The sequence below is a fragment of the Hyaena hyaena genome, unplaced genomic scaffold, assembly GCF_003009895.1.
Source record: "Hyaena hyaena isolate Hyena2069 unplaced genomic scaffold, ASM300989v1 scaffold_138, whole genome shotgun sequence".
In the NCBI taxonomy this organism is placed as follows: Eukaryota; Metazoa; Chordata; class Mammalia; order Carnivora; family Hyaenidae; genus Hyaena; species Hyaena hyaena.
In genome coordinates, this window is record NW_024080770.1 from 698,429 (window position 1) to 722,880 (window position 24,452).

The 24,452-nt window shown below is 40.9% G+C and overlaps 1 protein-coding gene across 2 annotated transcripts in view; it reads right to left on the reverse strand.

The window, feature by feature from the left end:
• Positions 1-9,972: 9,972 nt before the first annotated feature.
• Positions 9,973-24,452, reverse strand: part of SELENOI (selenoprotein I) — a 39,385-nt gene continuing 24,905 nt past the window's right edge. The window contains exons 5-10 of one of the 2 annotated variants that reach the window (XM_039238339.1): positions 23,396-23,658; positions 22,362-22,470; positions 16,491-16,539; positions 14,963-15,143; positions 13,481-13,663; positions 9,973-10,590 (exon numbers count right to left, since the gene is read on the reverse strand). In XM_039238339.1, coding sequence (XP_039094270.1) covers positions 10,492-10,590; positions 13,481-13,663; positions 14,963-15,143; positions 16,491-16,539; positions 22,362-22,470; positions 23,396-23,658 — 884 coding nt within the window. In that variant the 3' untranslated portion in view covers positions 9,973-10,491. Of the gene's footprint in view, positions 10,591-13,480; positions 13,664-14,962; positions 15,144-16,490; positions 16,540-22,361; positions 22,471-23,395; positions 23,659-24,452 lie in introns of those variants that run through there. The other variant, XM_039238340.1, reaches the window with a different exon arrangement.

Sequence of the window (24,452 nt, forward strand, 5' to 3'; positions counted from 1 at the left end):
ACTAAGAATGAAGCTGACTTAGAAAGACATAAAGCTATATTACATGAGGAAGAGAAGGTGCAACATAGTACATGGAATGTGATCTAAGTTTTACTTGAAATATATAAATATATATACATAGCACCGACACATATACATAGCATTTGTATATATATGTATATGTATATACATATACATAGCACTGACACAAGAAAAATAAACACGAAGCAGGGCCAATATCAAAGCAGTTACTACCTGTGTTCTCTTCTAGGATCTTTAAGGTTTCAGTTCTCACATTTAGGTCTTTAGTCCATTTTTAATTTATTTTTGTGTGTGGTGCAAGAAAGTGGTCCAGGTACCTACTTTTGCATGTTGCTGTCCAATTTTCCAACACCATTTGTTGAAGAGGTTTCTTTTTCCCACGGGGTATTCTTTACTGCTTTGTAGATTAATTGACCATATAGTTCTGGATTCATTTATGGGTTTTCTATTCTGTTTGATTGAGCTATTTATTTTTGTGCCAGTACCATACTGTTTTGATTATTACAGCTTTGTAATATAATTTGAAGTCCAGAAATGTGATGCCTCCAGCTTTGCTTTTCTTTTTCAAGGTTGCTTGGGCTATTCAGGGCCTTTTGCGGTTCCATACAAAATTTAGGATTGTTTGTTCTAGCTCTGTGAAAAATGCTGTTGGTATTTTGATAGGGGTTGCATTAAATGTGTAGATTGCTTTGGGTAGTAGAGACATTTTAACAATATTTGTTCTTCCAATCCATGAGCATGGATGTCTTTCTTTGTGTTATAGTTTTCAGAGTACAGGTCTTTCTCCTCTTTGGTTTATTCCTAGGTAACTTATTGGTTTTGGTGCAATTGTAAAAGGGATTGATTCCAATATTTTTCTTTCTGCTGCATCATTACTGGTGTATAGAAATGCAACCGATTTCTATACATTGATTTTGCATCCTATGTGTCGTATGCAAGTGTTGAATCACTATATTGAACATCTGAAACAAATATTACACTGTATATTAGCCGACTGGAATTTAAATTTAAAAATTTTTTAAAAGAGATACATGCACCCCAATGTTTATAACATTTTCTACAATAGCCAAATTATGGAAACAGCCCAAGTGTCCATCAACTGATGAATGGAAAAAGATGATGTGGTGTGTAGACAATGGATTATTACTCAGCCATAAAAAATAATGAAATCTTGCCACTTGCAACAATATGGATAGAGCTACAGTATTATGTTAAGCAAAATAAGTCAGACAAACACTGTATCATTTCACTCACATGTGGAATTTAAGAAACAAAACAAACAAGCAAAGGCAGTTGGGGGAGGAGGGTAGGGAAGAGAGAGGCAAACCAAGAAACAGTCTCTTAACTATACAGAGGACAAACAGATGCTTACCAGAAGGGAGGTGTGTGTGTGGGGGAGGGGGTTAACAGGTGACCGGGATTAAGGACTGTATTTTTTGCAATGAGTACCAGGCATTATATGCAAGTGTGGAATCACTGTATTCATAGAATCACATGTACACTGCATGTTAACTGGAATTCAAATAAAAATGTAGGGGGGGGAGAAAGAATTAAAATGTAGAAATTTGCCCAAATTTATAGTGCTTTAATAAAGCCTTCGATTTGGCAAAAAAAAGAAAAAAGAAAAGAAAAGAAAAGAAAAGAAAAGAAAAGAAAAGAAAAGAAAAGAAAAGAAAAGAAAAAAGAAAAAAGAAAAGAAAAAGAACACAAAGTGGTGGATATCTCTGGGTGTTGGGTCCACGAGTGGTTTTAATTTTCTATTCTAAAAAAAAAAAGTTTACAAATAACACAAATCACTTTTGACATCCTAAAAGAAAATGAAGTTTATTTATTTCTTTTTAAGCATCGTAACAAGAAGTCCCGAAGAGACTGCGGCAAGCCAATGTGACGGGTGAGAGGGATTTGGGGGAGATCGTAGGTGCCGTCTGCCATGATGACTCACGAGCATCCCGAGTCTGTCCACTCTGGTGGGCAACGCTCCAAAAGCAGAGTTGAAATGAGAATTGACTTCCATTAATAAGCTCATGAAAGAAAGAGAGGATACCCTAATTTGAGCAGGAAACACAACTGACGCCCAAAGCTTATTATTTCTGACTTGTGACCAGCATATGCCTGTGGCCGATCTACAAGGGAATCCAAGTATAACTGGCAAGTTTCTCGATGCTGTGCGACTGGCTCTAATGAACTCAGGGGCCCACAGTGGGTATAACTTGCCACAAAGACTAGGTAGGTGAAGTCCTTTGACCCCCATCCCTGGGTAAGTTTGGGGTGATACGTGCAAACCCTTCTGGCTACATGGACTTCCTTTGCTAGGCTACAGACTGGCCACCTACCTTCAATGTACAATCTTTTTCCAGAAAAATGATACACTGACTAGATTTTAGTATACTAAGTCAAGTCACATACTTATCTCCACATCCAGAAGATTACACCAAATCGCCTTAATTGGGGTTTGGGGATTCATCAGACATTTCCATAATTTCTTGGCTTATGCTTGTCTCCTGATTTGTGTGAATTTTACTAAGAGATTCTCAGAAGGCAATCTTATTTTATTCATGTCAAGTTATTTTTAGAACTGCCTCACCATCATCATGTAGTGACAACAAAAGGTACAAAGGATGGTACAGAGAAGGAAAGAGAAGTCATTGAGTAGAGCATAAGGCTTAGGGAAAAGTTCAAAGGCCAAAATAAATAAATAAAGACGTAGGTGTTAGTAGAAACTGAGCACATACCTTAGACCACCCACTGTGCTGACTAGCTCCAAGCATCATTCACAACACACATGCATGAGCACAGTCATGTTACCAATCCCATTTTACAAGGGAAGAATTGGAGGCTTAGAATAAATAAGTAACTTGCCCTGGGTCAAAGCTTGCCAAGCTGAACATGACTAAGAAACAGTCATGGCATTCGAAGTTCAGGAGGTCTGGAGAGACTTTCGGAATGAAAGCAAAAAGGAAAGTGGGAGGAGCAGATACCAAGTTTTCCTCCAGGAAATCTGTGGGCACGGAGATAAGATGCAAAGCAGGAAGAAGAGTAAGACACGTTGGAGGCCCAGGGTCCGAGCTACTTACCCAGTACGTGCCTGCTAAGTGTCAGGTACCCGCTAGGTGTTCGAGGTCTGCAGACAGAAGGGCAGGGAGAACTGAGGGGGCAACCGAGAGGCTGGGTGGGGCAGGGGATTCAAAGCACCGCTGGAGAGGCAGCCCCGGGGTAAAATACGGGGTACTTTCCCCTCACCCTCTTCAAACCCCATTACAGAAAAAAACATTCCAATGTCTGCTGCCAGAGCTGGGAACCAATTCTGATGTAGAAGATAGGAGATATTCTCAGAAGGAATGTTAGAAAACAGGAGTTTTTAAAATAAAAGCTTATGGTTTATAAGCTGAACTAAAGTTGAGGCGTACCGAGTGTGTCATTAGACTCTAGTGGAATTAGCCTGGGAAACTGACTCCGTACATTTTCTGTAAGAAAATGTGCCTAAGTAGAAGGCCTTACTAACTGAAGCATGACCCACCCAGTCATCGTCATATACTGCCCAGCACCCGGTTCCGGGGAAGTCAAGGGCAGGACACTATGAATAGCTGTTACCGCCACCTGCCTGGTACTCGGCTTTCTGAATCAAGTCCCAGGGCTGTAGAACTGATCATTCTTTAACAGCACAAAACAAACGACCTTGTACGGTGCTGCTCTAAAATAACCAATGATTCTGGGGCAAGTGGCCAGACAGTACTCATCTCCCTCAGAGCACCCTCCCCTCTTGCATCTACCAAGGAAAAATAAAGACAATCTGAAGACAGTCACAAGGATTTAAAAATTATTTACTCTTTTCTTTTTATTACAATAAATATTTATCAATAATAGAAGGAAACAATTTTAAATTAAAACCTACTGCATTCCTCTTGGGGTTCATAGCAGCAGAAATTAACAGAAATCCAGTTCGGAAGGCAAGGCTTACAGTCCAGTGGCAAGTGGATAATCAAGCAAGTCAGTGCTTGATTATCGGGGCCAGCAACGGGGAACGGTAATACATACTAACGATGCAAAAGGAACAGTGAAATGCACAGTTGTGACCTGTTTGTGGATCACGTTACCTAAGGCTTTGCAACACTCAGCTAGGGAACTTCTAAGCAAGTTGTGAAGCCCCATTTCTACAAGAGCTAGATCTTTGCCCCCATCAAGTTCTGGGGCACAACTGCTCCAGGGCTGCCTTCTGGCCAGGAATGGGCCCCATCGCCACTCAGAGCCAGAAGTCTCAAACCTGCCGGAAGCAGCTCTCTTTCTCCAAACCTGTCTTTCTGTCTCACAATCCCTGATGAAAGGGAAACAGAAAGTGATATATTTCACAAGAGCCCTCCTTGGGGGTTGAGATGAACTGCAAGTAGGAAAGACGGTGGCTCTAGAGGCTTAAGAGGCTTCAGAGTTACAGGTTATGTGCTGATTAGGTCAACAGGAAGAACAGAGCTAACATGAGTGTACCATTTTGCAGATAATCAAAAGTGCACTGCATGTATAGATGAATATATCATACACAGATATGCAGAAAATATACTTGTACATATTAAATATGTATATGCACACACACCACACATAACCAGATAAAAATGCCACATTATTTACCATGTACACAGCGAGCTCTAGACAAACCAATTATGAAGATGCTCAACTAAAGAGAAATGAAAGACTGTGTGCTCCCCTTGACCTTACTAATATATCCTGCTTGTTGCACACACATTCCAGTTGTGTGAGTGGTGGTGTTAATGGGTACCTGAAAAGGGGTGGGGCCACCCTGGTCTACAGAAAGCACACTGCAAAGGGGCCACGGGCCAAGCTACGCAATATAATAACCGAGTCAGCAAGATTCCTGCCACCCACCTATCCTTAGGCACAGGGCATGAAGCCTTATTCAGAAAAGTAGCAATTTCTTTTCCTATAGTTGGCTACAAATTTAAACTATTTTGTCCTGGGGAAGGAGGAGGGGACAAGGTAGGTGTCAGGGAGTTGGCAATGGGGCAAGAATTCACTGCCTCCCCCATGACCCGGAGGAAATGCTACTTTTGTAAAACAACTGAAATTTGGAAGTCTGCTTTCCTGGCACATTTTGGAACGAGCTACATTACATGAAGCTGGGTCTTTGTCTCCCGAAAGCTAACTGGGTTTAAGTTATCCAAGCAACATAACCTACAATGTTAATATTGTGGGCAGTTTTCATCAGCAGGTGTTAAAGTCTGACACCAAATGATACCAGTAACTCAGATTTAAAATGCAGCATTCATAGATCTTGAGAAATGAAAATTCCTCCAGTAATGGGTTAGTAACATCAAGTACTAACTAAACGTGTTCCAAGTAAGGTCAAGAACTTACTCCTTAGAATTAAAAAGGGCTTGTCAAGAATAAAAGAATCTAGGGCTCATGGCGAACTGTGTATGTTTTAATAAAAAACCAAAATCAACTCTATTTTGGTTACCCATAGAAACTGCTCAAGAGAAGACTTTAGTCGAAGAGCCACAGGCATTGCCAATCCTGGCATCTATAATATTGGCTTTAAGTTCCATGTAGCATTAGGTACTCTAAGGCCTTGATACAATTCACAAGCTTTAAAAACAGCACCACTCTGTGTTAGCCTACCTTTCTCCAAATGATTCTGTGAAGAGTAAGACAATGTGAGTGAACGGTCTATAGAAGGCCAGACAATCCTTCTGTTATGGCCACACAGACTTTCCTACAGAGAGAAGCCCTGGTCAAAAGATTCTAAAATCAGTCCAGGTGCCACTTTCCAATTCTGGGAACCTGGCCTTTCTGACCAAATGCAACACAGTCCCCTCACTCAGGCCACCTGTGAGAAGGCTACAAAATGACAGGACATTTTTGGCTTCCCTAAATATTAGCTCATTTAAGATCTCTCTGTCTTAAGAGAGATCTGCCTAAAAACGAACCTGAAAAATCAGCTAGATGACTCTCTCACGCGTATTTATTAAAGAGCAAAGCAGATTACTAGCATGTGGAGTAAAAGCAAGGTTAGGCTCATTTTGCACTGCAAACACCCTGCAAGGACTCAGCCAGTATATCCTGCTCCCACGGCTTCACTCAAGGAAGAGGGTAACATGTTGCCACTTTCTCTGGAAAAGCTCAACAAACATGGTTTCCCAGATACCCTCATGTAACTGCCTGCCAACATGTCAGTTATCTGTGGCACTGTCAAAGGTGAAAACTATGCAAATCACACAGGTTACATAATTAATACAAGAAAAATCAGAAATTTACTTAAGCTTCCTAAAACGTAGAGAGCATCACACTTTCAAGTTTCACAGTGATTGGTTTAACACCATTTGCCTGTTAAAACTGTCACTTAAAATATACATGTCAAAGTGCTCCAAATGCAGCATACTAATTACAGTTCCTCCTGGAAGGTTCTAGTACTGGCAGCTAATTTAGGAAGGCTATTCACCCACAGGGTGTTCACGAAAGGGCACGCTGCCTGACACAGACGCTTCACAGGACAAAGAAAATTCTAATCAGACCTCACAAATCTCCCACAGAGTACTCAGTCATGTCCAGAACAGCTAAAGGCCACTCCAAACACAGGAATCAACACAACCAAAGATTTGGCTTTTTGGGGGGACCCACAGCCAATAGTTCTTGCCCATCGGCTTTAGTCTGTTGCCTCCCGCACGCTCCCAGTCCCAGACCAGCAAAGAGATCTAAGGCAACCGCGGAGGCTGGAATGTGGCAAGATCCAGGTGAAACAAAGCAAGCGGGCAGCTCGGTCCTTGGTGGTGGCAAGTTGAAAGAAAGGAGGAATTACACACAGGCTTCTAGTTAAAATATAAAGGGCAATGGAGCCTTTGACTCGAACACCTTCAGTTTACCTTTATATTTTCCACAGGTGATAGAATCAAAGTTTACTTTGGCAAGCAAGCTACATTCCAAAGGGTTTTCAACTGACTACAGAATAAATTCTTTGAAAACCGAACACTTAGGAAGCTTCCAAAATCACATCTGAATTTGAAATTAGTGGAGGAATGACGATTTAAATTGAAATGTGAACATTTTAAACTCTGCATTGCATTAGGATCACTAGGCACTAAGTGGACCCTATGCCTGCTGTTTCTTTTGCATATTCCTGCAAAGCCCGGACTCTGGGTCATGATCAATGCTCTTTTGGTACCTATGTAGAATGTGGGCAAGTCTAGACATATACTTCTCTTCCTCAAGCCTCTATACTAGAATGAACGACATGTCGATTGTAGTACTGTAACATTCTAGACCGTAATCAGCACGGGGCTTTTTGAAACTTAGAATTAAAAGAGTATTTTAAGCATGGTATGATTAAAATGCCAAGGACGATTTTATTTTTTACATATTACCCTTGAGACTAAAACTCATGAACTGCACCGACTGCTGACATAACTTGTGACAATTTTAAACTGTGCAATGCACTCAAGGTCATGAGTGTTAGTAAAGGACTGGGAAAGCAGGCAATAACATACTCTGTTCAGGTAAAGGTTGTTCTATCCCATGCCCCCCTCAAATGTAGGGAAATCTTTTCTGTCAAGCACGAAAGGACATTTTTCATACCATAACCTGACGAGAAACTTCTCACAGGTCTGGCTGACCGGTCAGCAGAGACACAAAGCAAACGTCTGGCCTGGCTATGGCACACTACTCTGAAGTGGACGGAAAACGTGCACGTGTGGCCAACCATGTCACTGCCCCCTAAAGGCAGCTCAGTGGATGCTGGAAGAAAGGCAGGGGTGCTCGACTCACCCCCAAAATATCATGCAGAAGTCCAAAATATCTATTATATTTATATTTATACCTTAGAAATGTTATGGTAATCAGCACGACGAAGGCTCAGGGCTATGTGTAACTAAGTCCTGCCTCAGCTGCTGTATCACTACATGACAAATGGGGGCTTTCAAGATGCATTTCAAGATGGCGACTAAACCAAGAAGTCAGCGGGACACTAAAGGTTTACAAGTCCACAGTATTCCAAAACACTAACTCAGCTTCACTTTTATCTTGTTGACAGCCACCTTTCTTTCATCTAACGGCGCCAATGAAACTATAGCATAATTCTTTACCACTGTAGGGAAACAGAACAGGCACAAACAATTCCAAATAAACCTGATGCAATAGAAAAAAAGAACAGAAACACATTTTGAGGTAAAACAGCCCCGGAAGTACAGGACACGACCCTACGGCAGAAAGGGTGTGTATGTAACTATACTGTGCAAGGCGAAGAAAGCCTGTGGTCCAAATTTGTCATTTAATAAATATTTATCAGTTCTTTTCTTATATAATACATATTAATCTCATTCTGTGTACAAGGTCAACAAGACAGTAAAATGATTAGCTCAGAAACCTTTGAAGGAAGCTTTGTTCCCAGCCCAAAATAACACCTGATCCAGTTCAATTTTACAGATGACAAAGAACAAGGTATACAAAAAATAGTTACCGTTACTTAATTTGTTCCTTCTCTGACCTCCATGATGGCAATTTACTAACATGGAATCATTACCCACATTTTCCCTGCATCAATTTCTCACCTATTTTCGGTCTCAGAAAAAGTCACCAAATATACCTTAACCTTTACGAGCCATTTTTAAAAATGAGTACAGAACCATGAGTTAGCTCCTGGACGCCTCATTTCTAATAAACTGGATGACAGTGATTAGAATTTACAAATTTAAAAACTGAAGTATCAATTACATGGTTATTTTTACAAAGCAGCAGACTGAAATTCAAAAAGGAATACACTATAATTAAATTTAACGATGGTCACATTCATAAATAATGGTAAAGAGTTTAATTACATATCAACACAGTGGTGCCCATTTTATCCAAGTGCAATCCATCCAAAAAAAAAAAGGGTTTAAGATACACTCTTCATTCAAGCACAACCTTCATTCGGTGGAAAAAAAAAAAAAAGAAAATCAGCAAGTAAATTTCACCACCACAAAACTAAGCGGAGACAATGTCAAAAAGAAAGAAAATATCCACATTCGTGAGAAGGTATCATCTATCAAACAACCACATTGAAGTCAAAGGGATTTTTATGTCTGTCAGCAAACCTCAAAAATTATTCCAAGTCTTTTTAAAGAGAGTAGGTACTAAGTAAGGCATATATGTCAAAAGTTTTCCTCAACTGGGGAAGTGGGCAAACTAGGGAAGAAGGAATTTCTACTCCTTTATCCTGTATGAAATAAAAAACATAGCACTCTCTCCTCCACAAAAAAGAGACAGGCGATGGACAGACAGACGGAAGAATAAACTGAATCAGAAAACTAATTTCGGAGTGAGGTTCATAGCAGTAATTCATAGTGAGGTTCGTGAGATTCATAACTCCATAGTATATTTCTCTTGTAAAGAAGTTTATCTGTGTTCCTTATGAGGAATTATCGTAAGACTGGGACTGTCACATGCATTCATATCATCAGACAGAGTGCGCAGGCACCAAATCTCAGCAACTCGCAGCTGAGGGGGAGAATACCACATTTAAACGATGAACCATGTTAATGCGTGAGCTATAATTACGATCCATTCTCTACTAAGTCTCAATAGAATATTTTTCTTTAAAAGAAAATTAAACCGGGGCACCTGGGTGGTGCAGCCAGTTAAGCAACCGACTCTTGATCTCGGCTCAGGTCATGATCTTGCAGTTTGTGAGTTTGAGTCTCGCATCAGGCTCTGCGCTAATTGAGTGGAGCTGCTTGGGATTCTGTCTCTCCTCCTCTCTGCCCCTCCTCTGCTTGTGCTCTCTCCCTCCCTCTCCCTCAGCCTCATCCTCTCTCTCTCGGTAAATAAACTTTAAAATAATTTTAAAAATTAAATTAAATTAAACCATTCATCAAGATCTGTTGCCAAGAAAGAGAGCCAGAATACTAGAGGATCTGAATATATATATTAGCTCTCTTAGCACATGAGGACAAAAGGCATTTCCGTGGGAAAGAGAAACCAGTATTTGGCAACCGCACATTGCTCTGTAATCATTTGGCATCTCCGGCTAACAGTGCCTTGCCCTCATCCTCTCCCTATATTAGTACTGGACTACCGATAACTTCCACAGCTAAGGACCTACTAGTGAAGCAGTATCAAATGTGAAAACATTTTGTGGTTTTCTTAACGCTATCAGTGTTCCTAAACCGATCTTGGGGCTTCAAAAGTAAAAACAAAGCATCTTTAACTCTGTAGGAACCAAAACATTATGGACTCATGAAGCTAAAATCACTAAAACAATTTGCTGGTCTAAAGTACATTTTGCCTAACCAAAAAGCCACATGGTTTTATAAAAAGTAAGATGGGAGTTAGTAGGTCCAAAATTCCGTAAGTTCAGATCATTCATATCACTCCTGCTGTCCAAGTACTATACACACTCAGTTCCCATGTCTGTTAAGTAGATCAGTTTAGTTCAATGGTGATGGATGAAATATTTACAAGCATCTTATTTACAGTACTTCCTTCTGTAGATTACAGGCCAATACTCCTTTCTTCCATTCCTAGTCAATCCGAGTTTGGTTTCCGCAATGAGAAGGGATAAATCTGAAAATGACTGCTCAGCTGCTTGACCTAGAGAAAACCAGAACATGAGACGGTGACAAATACATTCCTAATTATTTTTTAAAAGCACACAGAATTCACCCACTGGGGACAACAATTTACCGACACAGCAAAACTCGGCAGAAATAATGAAGAGGCTTTTGTGGACCAGGATGCCTACAGAGCTAGAAGGCTATAGAATTCTAGAGAATACCAGAACTACCCTGGGAGGGTTACACCTTATACATGGGTCTGCCTAGGTCCCAAATCTAGAATTTCTTCCAGAGCCTTCCAGACCACCCAGATTCACACCCAAGTCTACCGGGTTAGTTGACATATAATATCTTAGTAGGTCAAATATTTATATATATGGTTAGACTATATTCAGCTGCTTACAGCATTTCTAGATAATCACTCCTAATCCTGATGAAACAGTATAAAAGCAGATCTCTACATTTCAAGGCATTTAGGCCACACTGCTTAGGATATCCCTAGTGGGTAGGCAAGACCTTGGTTATGTGTCAGTTACCAAAGTTCCAGTTCTGTTGCTATTATTTATATTTCAATAGTTCAAATGAAAGTTTTATGTAGCCTGCAAGTTTTACCTTCTGGTTAGAAGTTGTAAAGTGGTTAAGAGAGCATAAAGACAGACAAAACATGTTCCTAGAACTTCTTTCAATTTTATTTATTTTCCAGATTTTTAACAGTGAAAATGTACTGCCTTTGTAATTTAAAGAAAAAGGTTTTTTGGTTTGGTTTGGTGTATGTATGGTTTCCTAAAGACATCCTTGTGAAGGGCTGTAGTAAAATTATAAAAGACATTTACAACTATATTCTACTTCATGCATGTGACCAATGAAATATAAAATAAAAGCCTAAGAGTGTTAATATAAAATAAAGCATACACGTTAAGTATGCACAAATAAAAACATAAGTGATTATGTCCTCATGTCATGTTTTTTTCTTTTCATCTACTTTGTTCTAACAAACGTAGGCTGCTTTGGGGAGAATGCAAAGGGAAGAGCCCTAAGTTCAGCAACATGTACAAGGTATAAAGCAGTTCTCAAGCAATACAGGTACGTTCACTTTAAATATTTTTTTATAATGTTTATTTTTGAGAGAGAGACAGAACGTGAGTGGGGGAGGAACAGAGAGAGAGGGAGACACAGAATCCCAAGTAGGCTCCAGGCTCTGAATAGTCAGCACAGAGCCTGACGTGGGGCTCGAACTCAAGAATTGTGAGATCATGGGGCGCCCGGGTGGCTCAGTTGGTTGAGTGTCCGACTTTGGCTCAGGTCATAATCTCGCAGTTTGTGGGTTCGAGCCCCGCGTTGGGCTCTGTGCTGGCAGCTAGCTCGGAGCCTGGAGCCTGCTTCAGATTCTGTGTCTCCCTCTTTCTCTGACCCTTCCCTGCTCATGCTACCCCCCTCCCCCAGAAATAAATAAATAACAAATAAATAAATAAATAAATAAAAACGTTTAAAAAAATTTAAAACAAAAAAAAAAAAAAAGAAAGAAAAGAATTGTGAGATCATGACCTGAGCCAAAGTCAGATGCTTAATTGACCAGGTGCCCCTAGGTGCTCATTTTAAAATAGAAGACATGTGTCTCAAACTGAATCACAGTAGAGTTCCTTTCAAAACAAGCATACCAAATAAAAGCAGTATTTTAAGAGCCATGAAAACATAAATACCCTTCTACATAACCCCATTGCTCTGAAATTATCCTCAGAAAATAAAATAGAGAAAAATATAATATTCCAGATTGTTGTTATTATTATTCCAATCTTATTTGTAATAGTGAAAATTTGGAACAACCTAGATGATGAAAATAACTGGATCATAGTTAAGTAAACTGGATAATTATCAAGTAATCTCCTTGATGGAATACTGTACAACAATTAAAAACCGTAATTATAAGACCATGCTAAAATATACAGAATCATTAGAATGTTAAAGTGTGAGGAAAAGAAAGTAAATTTCATGGTTCTGATTTTCATTTTATTACATCTATCTTAGTCCATTTGCCCTGAAACCAGTCTCTTTTTTTAGAAGAGATTATTAACGTTTGCAAAATACTTCCTATTCCTAAATCCATTCTCTTCCATAATTCCCCTGATAAAAAAAAAACCCTAAAGCTAAAGAAACAAGTGTAGAGGGACGCCTGGGGGGCTCACTCGGTTGCACATCGGATTCTTGATTCTTGAATCTTGATCCGATTCAGCTCAGGTCATGATCCTCACGGTCTGTGAGTTTGAGCTCCATGTCAGAATTAGGATTCTCTCTCTCTCTCCTTCTCTCTTCCCCTCCCCTGTTCACACTCTCTGTCTCTCTCTCTCTCAAAATATATAAATAAGCTTTTTTAAAAAGTATAGAAATATATAATCATCAGATGGGATTATTTGGTTTCCTATAATTAAAAGCACACAAGAGTGTACAATTCCATTCACCAAGAAAGTTTACATTTCTACCTAAAGACAAGAACTCTTCACAATAATTATCCAGCTTTAAAATTATTTGTAATTACTATAACCTATTCATCAGAGAAACAGTACCTTATGTACCTGGATATTATCCAAAATATATAGGGACTATCCCAATTCTTCCAGCTACTTTCATAAGCAACTTTCTTTCGAAATTTGTCCTTCATCACCTTTCTACTACTTATAAGAACCAAACAAGGGTGCCTGAGTGGCTCAGTTGGTTAAGCATCCGACTTCGGCTCAGGTCATGATCTCACGGTTTGTGGGTTCGGGCCCCACGTCGGGCTCTGTGCTGACAGCTAGCTCAGAGCCTGTTTCAGATTATGTGTCTCCCTCTCTCTCTGACCCTCCCCTTCTCATGCTGTCTCTCTCTCAGAAATAAATAAAACATTAAAAAAAAAAAAAACCAAACAAACAATTTTGCTCTAGAAGACTCACCACTCGTACTCCATAGTGGATGTGGGCCAGAGTGAAAACAGTTGTTAAGGTATACAGAAGAACGCTCTCAATGCTAGAGGCTACTCCTAAGTTCACGACCAGGACAACCAAGAAAAGAGGAACCAGCAACCAATTCAAAGTTGGGCACCGGGTACTGCTCATTTGACAGACAATCAGCTGACACTTGAAGTTAGGGAGGGAAAAAAAAATGAAAATTTAATTAGCAAAGCACTTCAAAAGAAGTCACTCCAACATTTAAATGTGTTCCAGTTACACCACGTTATTAAGTTCACTAGTTCTCAACTGCTCAGGAACCCAACTGAACCCCAACCCCCACCTCCAAACCCCTGGGCCCCCAGAGTATGTGTCAGACAAGGCCAGAAAATAATTTAGTACGGATGCTGTACAGGGCATTCTTCCAGTAGGTAACAGTTCGGATAAAGGGAATTTCTCCCGATTTTAAGATGGTGTGACAATCTGAAAAGAACTCTCTCAAAATAGCCTTTTAGAGCTCCATGCAACTACATTTCTTTATGGTGACGAAGAGATGCTATCTCCAGTTCCGTCGTATTGTCATACTAACACCTCAAAACCTCTCTGGCTGCCTTTACTTTCAATACCTTATTCAAATCTATTTTTATTACTTCAGAAATAATTTTTTAATACAATGTATTAATATTTTTGGATCTTTAAGCCCTGGGAAATCAGCCGGACTGGTGATAATGAATGCATACCACACACATGGACACGAGCTTGGTGGCTAACTTATTAAGTAAACACTTATTAAGGACCTGACCAGAGCTGGGGACACACTCCCTAGTTGTCAGGACCATGAGGGTCTTTTCTCAACGGCATCTGATCTCTCCTGTCTGCTGTCTTCCTGGGCCAGCACCAAGAAAGGGCTTTTGAAAAATATGTTGTATTTATTACAAAGCTTTTACACCCTGTTTTTAATTTTAAAAAAATTAGCTGATTTAAAAGTGTGTGTGTGAGTGTGTGTGTGTGTGTGTGTGTGTGTGTGTGAGTTTTCTCAAAAACCCCTGTCAGCTTCCCTCATCATTAGATCTGCAGCCATCTGGAAAAGGACAAAATAATTCCCAGCATGTTCTGTTGTTTGGCTTTATTACTCTTTCAAGTTTCTACTGTAAAATATCTTTAAATTAAAATGTTTATTTTTAATACTAAAGATCTCTCCAATTTTCACATTTTGTCATATATTTGTCATATATTCCTTAGGTATGACTTAAAATGAAAAAAACCTGGGGTGCCTAGGTCACTCAGGTTAAGCATCTGACTCCAGGCTTAGGCTCAGGTCATGATCTCAGTTAGTGAGATCGAGCCCTATGTCGGACTCTGCGCTGACAGCGAGGAGCCTGCTTGAGATTCTCTCTCTCCCTCCCTTTCTCTCTCTCTGCCCCTCCCTTGCATGTGCTCTCTCTCACTCAAAATAATAAACATTTAAAAAAAGAAAAAAAACCTTACTGTGATATTGGCAAAGGCTGTTCCAACCATAAAGTAGAATATTCTAGGATGTATCTCTAAAATATCTGAAGGTGACTGAAGGATCCACGCTGTAGACAAAATGAATAGCAAACATGGAGAAAAAAAGGGAACCATAGCTTCATAGACTGAATTGTGTTTCAGGGTGTTATTTTTATAGCTTCTGAAAAAAAAATCAAGTAATACAAAGAACATTATTACATATAAAACTTGTACCATATTTGCAACTTTTGTAGTTTTCTAAGTACTTTCACACTTATCCTCTTATTTAACACTCAAAATAATCCCACAGCATACACAGAACTGACATTACTAAACCCCATCTTACAGACAGGTTAGGTGACCATGTGAGAAGTCAAATTTATATAACTTGCTGCCAAGTGGCAGGGCCTGGCCTAGAGTGGAAGTGCTCCAACCCCCATGGTCCTCTAGAATGTAAAGATAAATAAAACCTGATGTTTTGTTTCCCAAGGTTTATACTCTAACAGGGGGAATGCAATGACCACAAAACGACACTAGCAAGTCCCTGGCTGTTATTACAGTACAAAGTGACAGAGAACCTATGAGCGGAAGACTCTGCACTGAGGCTGTCCTGGCACACACTCCCGTGTTTGCTCATCTGAATGAAGCCCCAGATTCTAGGCTTGGTTCTGCCACTGGTTACATGATCTTGGACAAGATAGTGCCTGATCAGGACCTCATCCTTAGAAGATGGGGAAATGTCTCAAACTCTAAGGCCTTCAGAGCTTTAAGTTTTATGGTTTCTATGAATGGCTGCCAGCTGCCATAAACAGGGAAGGTTCACAGAGCGTGGCTTCACAACAGGACGCTGCAAGACAGACCTGGGAGCTGAAGGATGAAGTGGGAAGTACAAGTGCTTCGCGTGGAGGAAACAGCACTAGATGGAGGGGGGAGGGAGCAAAATGACCAGGGAGGGAAAAGACAAAATACATTCGGGACCCTTAAGAAAATTCAGTGTGGCTGAGCAAGGGTAAAGTGCAGATCAGTGAAATGAGACTCAGGGCAACTCCCATGGTACCCCCGCCCCGCCCTCACCCCACTCCTCCGGGCGGGAGTTTTTACCCAGTGCCACTTGGGAAGTTAGCATGGATCCGGGGTTTGGTCTAAACTACACAAGTTCATGTTATGATCATGCTGAGTAAACTTCAGAATCAATTCATAAAACTTATCATCAATTTCTACAAAGGACGTAAACCTGTCACTATTCAATGGGAACACACTCCTTCCCAATTCTCTCACAGAAAGTGACAAATTAGAAGACTGCCTACTGAGCCAAAAACTGCAACAAAAGAATGAGGAGTTTTGTGTTGTGGTTGAACCGACCACGCGGCCACCGTAGACACCCTAAATGGCCCGAACCTCATCCCAGATTCAAAATACAGCTTTTATGACCTTCTCAAAACGTCCAGATTCCAAAAGCAAAACAGACACTCAAATTCATCTGAGAAACAACTGTTGCGATTCTTGCCCAAGTAAATAAAGCACTTACCTGAAAAAGTTCAATAAACTCATCGGGAGAGTCACACATAACGCACAGCCTAAAAGGAGAATATTTAAATCCACTGTGAATTAATATTCAAGAGGGATTTTTATAATTATTGAATACATATGAAACTTGTAATACTTTTAGACCCAGTGATTTGCGGGCTCAGGTTTACTTCTGTAGTGAAGCCAAATACATTTCAGAACAACAGTTACTCGCGAAGAGTGGCAGTGAGTGGCTCAGTGCCGAGGCTCAGGAACCAGACCAGGCTTGGATCTCGGTTTTGCCAACAGGTTATGTGATTTCAGGCACGTTACCGTTCCAGTGCTTCCATTCCCTCTTTTATAAAATAGAGATAATAGAATTGGCCCCGTAGGGTTTTGAGAATGAAATGAGTTGTGACATGTCAAGACCCCTGGAACGGTGCCTGGTATGTGGTACATCGCACAAATGTGGGTTTTGGAAAGAGCAGGTGATTAATGGATTCTGCAGTTTCCCATTTCTGCTGATTTTTATTTCCCGAGCATTATGCATTGCTCCGCCCACTCCTGAGCAGACCCTAGTTCTGTCCCCTCAGACCCAACAAGGACAGCCTCCCCAGGAAGCTCGACCGTTGCTTCTGCTGCCCTTGCTCTCTACTATCCTACTCTGCTATTCCCAGTCACTCGCCAGACTTTTCCATGGCCTTCAATCCCTCAGTCCTCTTTTATTCATTCTGCCTTCCCTCTGCAGAAACTGCACTCCTGATTTTACCAAGCTCTCCTAGTGACCAAATTCAATACCCTTTCTTCACTCCTGACCCCTACGTGAGAGGCCTCTGCTGATCCCACTCACTGCAGTTCTTTCCTCCCTTCGCCTTTGTGACTCCACGCTCCCAATGTTCCTGTTAGTCCTCCAGCCACTACACGTGGTGTCCTTTACCGGCAACTCTGTCCCCTGGCCATTCCTAACTGGGCATTCACCTGTGCTTCTCTCCTCCTTCAGAGAATCCTCTCTTACAGCTTTAACTGGAAGATTCTTGCAGATGACTCCAAAAGCTAGTAATGTACTCTGGGGCAAATCAGACAATCTCTCTGAGCTTCAGACTCCACAGCTGTCCAATGCGGATGACTCAATGATTTCCTAATGTCACTTGCATTTTTAAAATTCTCTGATTTGGGGCACCTGAGTGGTTCAGTGGGTTTAGCATCCAACTCTTGATTTCGGCTCAAGTCATGATCTCACTGTTTGTGAGTTTGAACACTACATCAGGCTCTGTGCTGACACCACGGAGTCTGCTTGGGATTCTCTTTCTTTCTCTCTCTCTCTCTCACCGTCTACCTCTCTCTGCCCCTCTCCCATGCATGCACATGTACTCTCTCTCTCTCCCTCCCTCAAAATTAATAAACATTAAAATAAATAAAAATAAAAATCTCTGATTCTACAAATTATAGAGATGCAAATTCCTGATCTTCCTCTCTGTCATACTCCAAATCAACACATATGGCAAGTTTCTGGAGACTTCACTTGGCTATTTCACTGTCACTCAACAGATTAGCCCCAGCTTATGCACTCCAGACTCCCATTGACCATACTTGGCCTGGGGTGAGAAGGTACCTAATGTAGCTATGGCCTGAAGGGTCAAAGATAGAAAGGGAGTCCTTCAAAATAATTCCTGAGACATTTTGTTAAAAAGAGAAGACTGGAAGCCACCAAACAGAAATCTCATCTGAGAAGATGAATTACTCTGCCACGTCTAAGCCTAACTGGAACAAAGTTCCTCAAGCTAGAAGAGCTTAGAGAGGAGACAAGCTGATGTCCTCAGACCTTTTTAGCAGGTGACTCTGCAGCATGCTGGGAAGCACAGGTGGGAAGCAGGAGTGAATTAATTAACCCAGAATCACTGTGGCTCTGAGGTGTTGGAAACAGGCTGACACAAACTGGCAAGAGATTTGTTACCAAGAGTATTTTTAGTTTCAAATATCTTGAACTACCTCTATCTTACACAGGGCAAGGATGCAGGAAGCCTGGCCTATATGTAGGTCGCCCAAGAGGCACACTGCATCTTCTATTTCTTCTCTCAATAGCACCTAATGTACTTTCCATTAAAAGGACAGGCGTACCTCAGAGATATTACAGGAGGACTCCAGACCACCGCAATAAAACAAACACTGAACATCACAAGAAAGAAAGTCACATGAATTTTTTGGTTTCCCAGGGCATGAAAGTTACGTTTACACTAAAATGTAGTCTATTAAGAGTACAATAGCAATTAAGTCTAAAAAAAATGTGCTTGCCATAATTAAAAAATACTTTATGGCTATAAAACTCAGCCATCAGCTTAGCTTTCAGTGAGTTGTAATCTTTTTTGCTGGTAGAGGGTCTTGTCTCGAGGCTGACAGCCCCTGACTGTTGGGGGCTGGAGGAGGGTGACTGCTAGAGGTCGGGGCGGCTGTGGCATGTTTTTTTGTTTTTTGTTTTTTTAATTTTTTTAATGTTTTATTTATTTCTTAGAGAGAGAGAGACAGCGTGAGCAGGGGAGGGTCAGAGAGAGAAGGAGACACAGAATTTGAAACAGACTCCAGGCTCTGAGTTGGCTGTCAGCACATAGCCTGATGCGGGGCTCGAACCCATGAAATGCGAGATCATGACCTGAGCCGAAGTCAGCCGCCTAACCGACTGAGCCACCCAGGCGCCCCATTCTTAAAATAAGAAACAGTGAAGCTTCTGGCTCCTCTTTTCACAATTTCTCTACAGTTTGTGATGTTGCTTGATAGCATTTTATCCACTGTAAAACCTCTTTCAAAATAGAGGAGTCAGTCCTCTCCAACCCTGCCACTGCTTTATTCAACCAAGTGCATGCAATATGCGAACTTCACAGCATCTTCCCCAGCGGGTACTACCTCAAGAAACCCACGTTGTTCTCTCATCCATAAGAAGTAATTCATTTGTTACAAAGTTTGATCATGAGACTGTAGTGATTCAGTGCTCTCTTCAGGCTCCACTCTGAATTCTAGTTCTTTTGCTATTTCTGCCACAGGTAGTCACCTCCTTCGCTGAAGTTTTGAACCCCTCAGAGTCACCCATAAAGGTTGGAATCAACTTCTTCCAAATTCCTGTCAATGTTGATATTTTGACCTCTCCCCTTGAATCACGGATGTTCTTAGCGGCATCTAGAATACTGAATCCTTTCCAGAAGGTTTTAAATTTCCTTTGCCTAGCTCCACCAGATCTTACGGCCTTATAAAAATGTATTTATTTCTTCTGTAATAAGACCGAAAGTTGAAGTCGCTCTTCAATCTCCTGCAGGACGGATGCTATGTTAGGAAGCATGAACACAGTGTTAATCCCACTGTACAGTGTGATCAGAGCTCTTGGGTGACCAGGTCCCTGGCCATGAGCGGTAATATTTTGAAAGGAATCCTTTTTTTCTGAGCAGATCTCAATAGGGAGCCAAAACTATTCAGTAAACCATGTTGTAAACAGATGTGCTATTGCCCAGGCTTTGTTGTTCCATGTACAGAGGACAGGCAGAGGAGGTTTAGCAAATTCTTAAGGGCCCTAGGACTTTCAGAATAGTTGATCAGCACTAGCGTCACCTTTAAGTCACCAGCTGCGTTAGCCCCTGACATGAGAGTCAGCCTGTCCTCTGAAGCTTGGAAGCCAGGCCCTGACTTCTCCTCTCTAGCTATGAAAGTCCTAGATGGCATCTTCTTCCCACATTGAGGCTGTTACATCTACACTAAAAATCTGTTGTATGGTGCAGCCACCTTCCTGAATGATCTGAGCTAGATCTTCTGGAGAACTTGCTGCAGCTTCTCCATCAGCACTTGCAGCCTCACCTTGCACTTCTATGATACAGAGGAGTCTTCTTTCCTTAAACCTCATGAACCAACCTCTGCTAGCTTCAATCCTGTCTTCTGGAGCTTCCTCACCTCTCTCAGCTTTCCTAGAATTGAAGAGAGTTCTGTTCTGAATTGGGCTTCGGCTCGAGGGAATGTTGTGGCTGGTTTGATCTTCTATTCAGATCACTAAAACTTTCTCCGTATCAGCAATAAGGCAGTTTCTCACTTTCTTAGCATTCTTGGGTTTGGGAAGTAGCACTTATCATTTTCTTCAAGAGCTTTTCCACTGCATTTACAAACTTAGCTACATGTTTGGCACAAGGGGCCTGGCTTTAGGCCTATCTCAGCTTTCAACATGCCTTCATCACTAAGCTTCTTCATTTCTCGTTTGTGATCTAAAGTGGGAGACATGCGACTCTTCCTTTCACTTGAACACTTAGAAGCCACGGGAGGGTCATTAACTGCCCGAATTTCCATTCCGTGTCTCAGGAAACAGGGAGGCCCAAGGAGAGGGAGAGAAGTGAGAGGGAGAGAGGAGGGTGGGTGGAACAGCCAGACACACACATTGACCTAGTAAGTGGCCATCTTATGTGGGCATGCTTGGTGGTGCCCCCAGAACAATTCAAACAGTAACATCAAAGACCACTGATCACAGGCCACCACAGCGAATGTAATAATGATGGAAAAGTTTGAAATATTCTGAGAATTACCAAAATCTGACAGAAAAGAGACAAGAAGGGAGCCAATGCTGTGGGGAAAATGGTGCTGACAGACTTGCCTGACAAAGGGGTGCCACAGGCCTTCAATTTGTAAAAAAGACAGGATCTGCAAAGCACAATAAAGTGCAATAAAACAAGGTATGCCTGCACTGGGAAAGCTACTTTATTTATTTGTATAGAAACATGTGGGCTTCTGTTTTGTTTCAGAAAGAAGAATTCAGATAAACTTAGAAGGTACGAAGAAAACTATGTGCCTATTAAAAGCATCCACTTAACATTCAAAAATATATCTCACGCCTCAGAGGATTCCATCTCCTTGTTAAATTTAACATTTAAACGTAAAATGCAGCAATACTGCCACAAGACCAGCTACTTAAACCAGAAGATTCACTGTGTGGTGGAAATGCAAACCAGCTTGCCTTTTCAGGGTTAAGAAATCAGTTCGTACAAAAACCCCAAAATGAACATTGGGAAGATTACGGCAGGGTTCAAAAATACGTGTAGACCAGAGCAACAGAGAAAAGCCCAAACTACTGCCTAAAAGCCAGTGGCTAATGCACTGGCTTCTCAGCTGTTTCTAAGCCTTATCTAACGCCCATTCTATTACCAAAGTGCACTGGCAGTAAGGGGGGGTTATTTTTTAGATAAGGGAACAGAGCAATAGCCTACAGCTTGCTTTTTTCCCCACTTCTGCAGAGGTGCTAATGCCCCAGAGTAGCAACCCAGATAACTTCCTCTTTGCATAGAAAACACCGCCCCACACTTCGTTAATCCTGTTAATCATCCCGTAGATATCCCTCTGGCTAAAATCAAAAGGGAAACATTACCACAATCAAAACTGTTTCCCAAATAAAACACTGTTACCAAAATTCTTTACCTAATATCCAGTGGCAAAAGGAGAGTGTCTGAGAGGAACAGCTCAACTTCCAGAGTTAATGTATTACAAAGTAATCTCTCTGTTTCATCTATTCTATTTCCTACAAACTAACAGTCTTCAATTCGGAGATGGACACGAAATCTATACCAAATTTCCACCTACATGTGGATCCTCTAAAAGAGTCTAGGTTCATTTAAATAGTTAGTTTACATGGTTTATGCGATTTTGGTATTTACTTTCTTCTGACTAGAAATAGCTTGGTGCCATACACCAAAAAAACCAAAACATGGGAATTTTATCTTCCTTACTGGTTTAGTTGAAACCCTACTGGCCTGTAGGGCTGTTATGCTTGCTGGAGGGTACAGGAGAGGGGGAAAGGCATTACTGCTTGAATAATCAAACACTGGCTCAGAAAACAAAGTGATGTTAAAATAGGCTTCAACATGGAGCTTCTTACCAATAATCATTGCAGTGAATAGGTCTCTATATAAGAAATTAAACAGGAAAGGTTCATACCAGGCCTCAACTCCCACAATCGCAGTCACTATGTAGACAAAAGATATAGTCTGGAAGGAAAATGCAGACAAAAGCATACAAAGGCATTAATAGCTGGAAAGGTCAAGGAGCCTGTAATGCTGTATGTAGTGTTAAGTCTCGTAGTTTTAGTAAAAGCAAGAAGTACACTTAAATTTGATACTGTGGCAAGTCTTGCCTTTGAAAATATTTTTTTAAGCCAACAATACCATAAAATACCTAACTTCTAGACAATGCAAGCAACTGGCCATCATTTAGAACACTTTAAGGCACTCCAGGAACTGGTTAAGGTAGAGGCGGTCCAATTTGCCTACCCGATCACTGTCTTCAAACATTCCAATGTCTGAGGCTTTACTGGGACCTTAGGTGCAAATGGCCAAAATGGCAACACAAAAAGCTGGGCTTCAAAGGCAGGGAGAGTTAATAGCGAGCCTTTTAAGTAAAAGAAAAAAAGTATCTCTACGCATTGAAAGCTGGCAGTCAGTAAAGACCAAAAAGCAACAATTATATGTGCATATCTCTCTTTACAAAATTAACAGTTCAAAATATTTATTAGCAATTAAGAAACTTCATTTTTTGGTAATAATGACATTGTGACTATGGTTTTTAAAAAGTGCTCTTCCTATTTAGAGGATAGACGGTAAAATATTTATCACAGAATCTTGAGAATTTCCTTTAAAATACTTGGGAGGAAGGGTATTCACGAAACTAGACTGGTCATGTAGCTGCTGAACCTAAGGAACAGGTACACAAGGTTCACTCTGCTACTCCTACTTTTTTGTGTGTTTGAAATTTGCATAAATAAACAACAAATAATACAAGATTAAAAACGACATTATTTTTAAAGCACACATCAGTTCTAGCCAAAAAAGCATAAGGGCAATAAAGACAGGTTGATGAAGACTCCTCCCCTCCCCAAAAATTCATGGCACTGTTGAAAATGTAACACATACTTACCACCTGGCTAATGTCATATCCCCAAGGCAGGAAAAGAATCCCTGTATTATACTTTTCCCAGTGGGAGAGGATGAACGAAAACAAAACCACCCATAGTAGGAGATAAAGAACAAAAACACTGACGCCAGATGGTCCTCGTCCAAAGATGGAATACACAGTCACAACAAAGTAAACACATGACCAACTATCAAGGCCATGGTCAAAAAGCTCCCCTAAAGGGGTGCTGGAATTGGTTCTCCGGGCTTGCTTTCCATCCACACCATCTGCAAAAGAAACACATCACCACGGGGAAAGGTCAGCATCTGTACCAGGAGGGAGAAAATCTTCTTTAACAAACTGGAGAAACACAAAGCAAATCAGCATATCATAGGAATGATGAAGAAATGAAGTACAGCTACCAGCCAGTACTGTAAAAATCCACCCTCTAATTCCTACAGTTCAAAGGTTTCAGAACAAACCTTTGAACAAACAAACCTCAAACAAAAAATGCCTTAGTTCCTCAGAATTTAATCTAAAACTTAAAATATATTACATCAACTAAATGGTGTCAATTTTAGATGTGAGGACAAAGCATTGTAGTTGGACTCTGAATTCTTCCAATCGGCCTAACACTGCAGTTGTTCTGCTTGCCACAAATTCTCAGGCCTCCAGAGAATATTCAATAGTTATTCATTACAATTTCTCTAACCGCTCCTTGCTCTAGGATCCAAAAAACACCCTGAACTTTAGTCGTAACACCTACTTCATCTTGTTTGAAATTAGTCACTTTGTTACAAATGTACCCCTTCCTTGATTTTAAGCGCTTTCAGGAAAGGCTTTGCACGTAGTAGGTGTTCAGTAAATATAAGAATTAAATGAATCAAGGGGCGTCTGGGTGGCTCAGTCGGTTGACTGAGTCCGACTTTGGCTCAGGTCATGATTTCACAGGTCATGGGTTCGAGCCCCACATCGAGCTCTGTGCTGACAGTGCCGAGCCTGCTTCAGATCCTCTGTCCCCCTCTCTCTCTGTGTCCCCTCCACCACTCTCCCTCTCTCAAAAATTGATCAATAAGTTAAA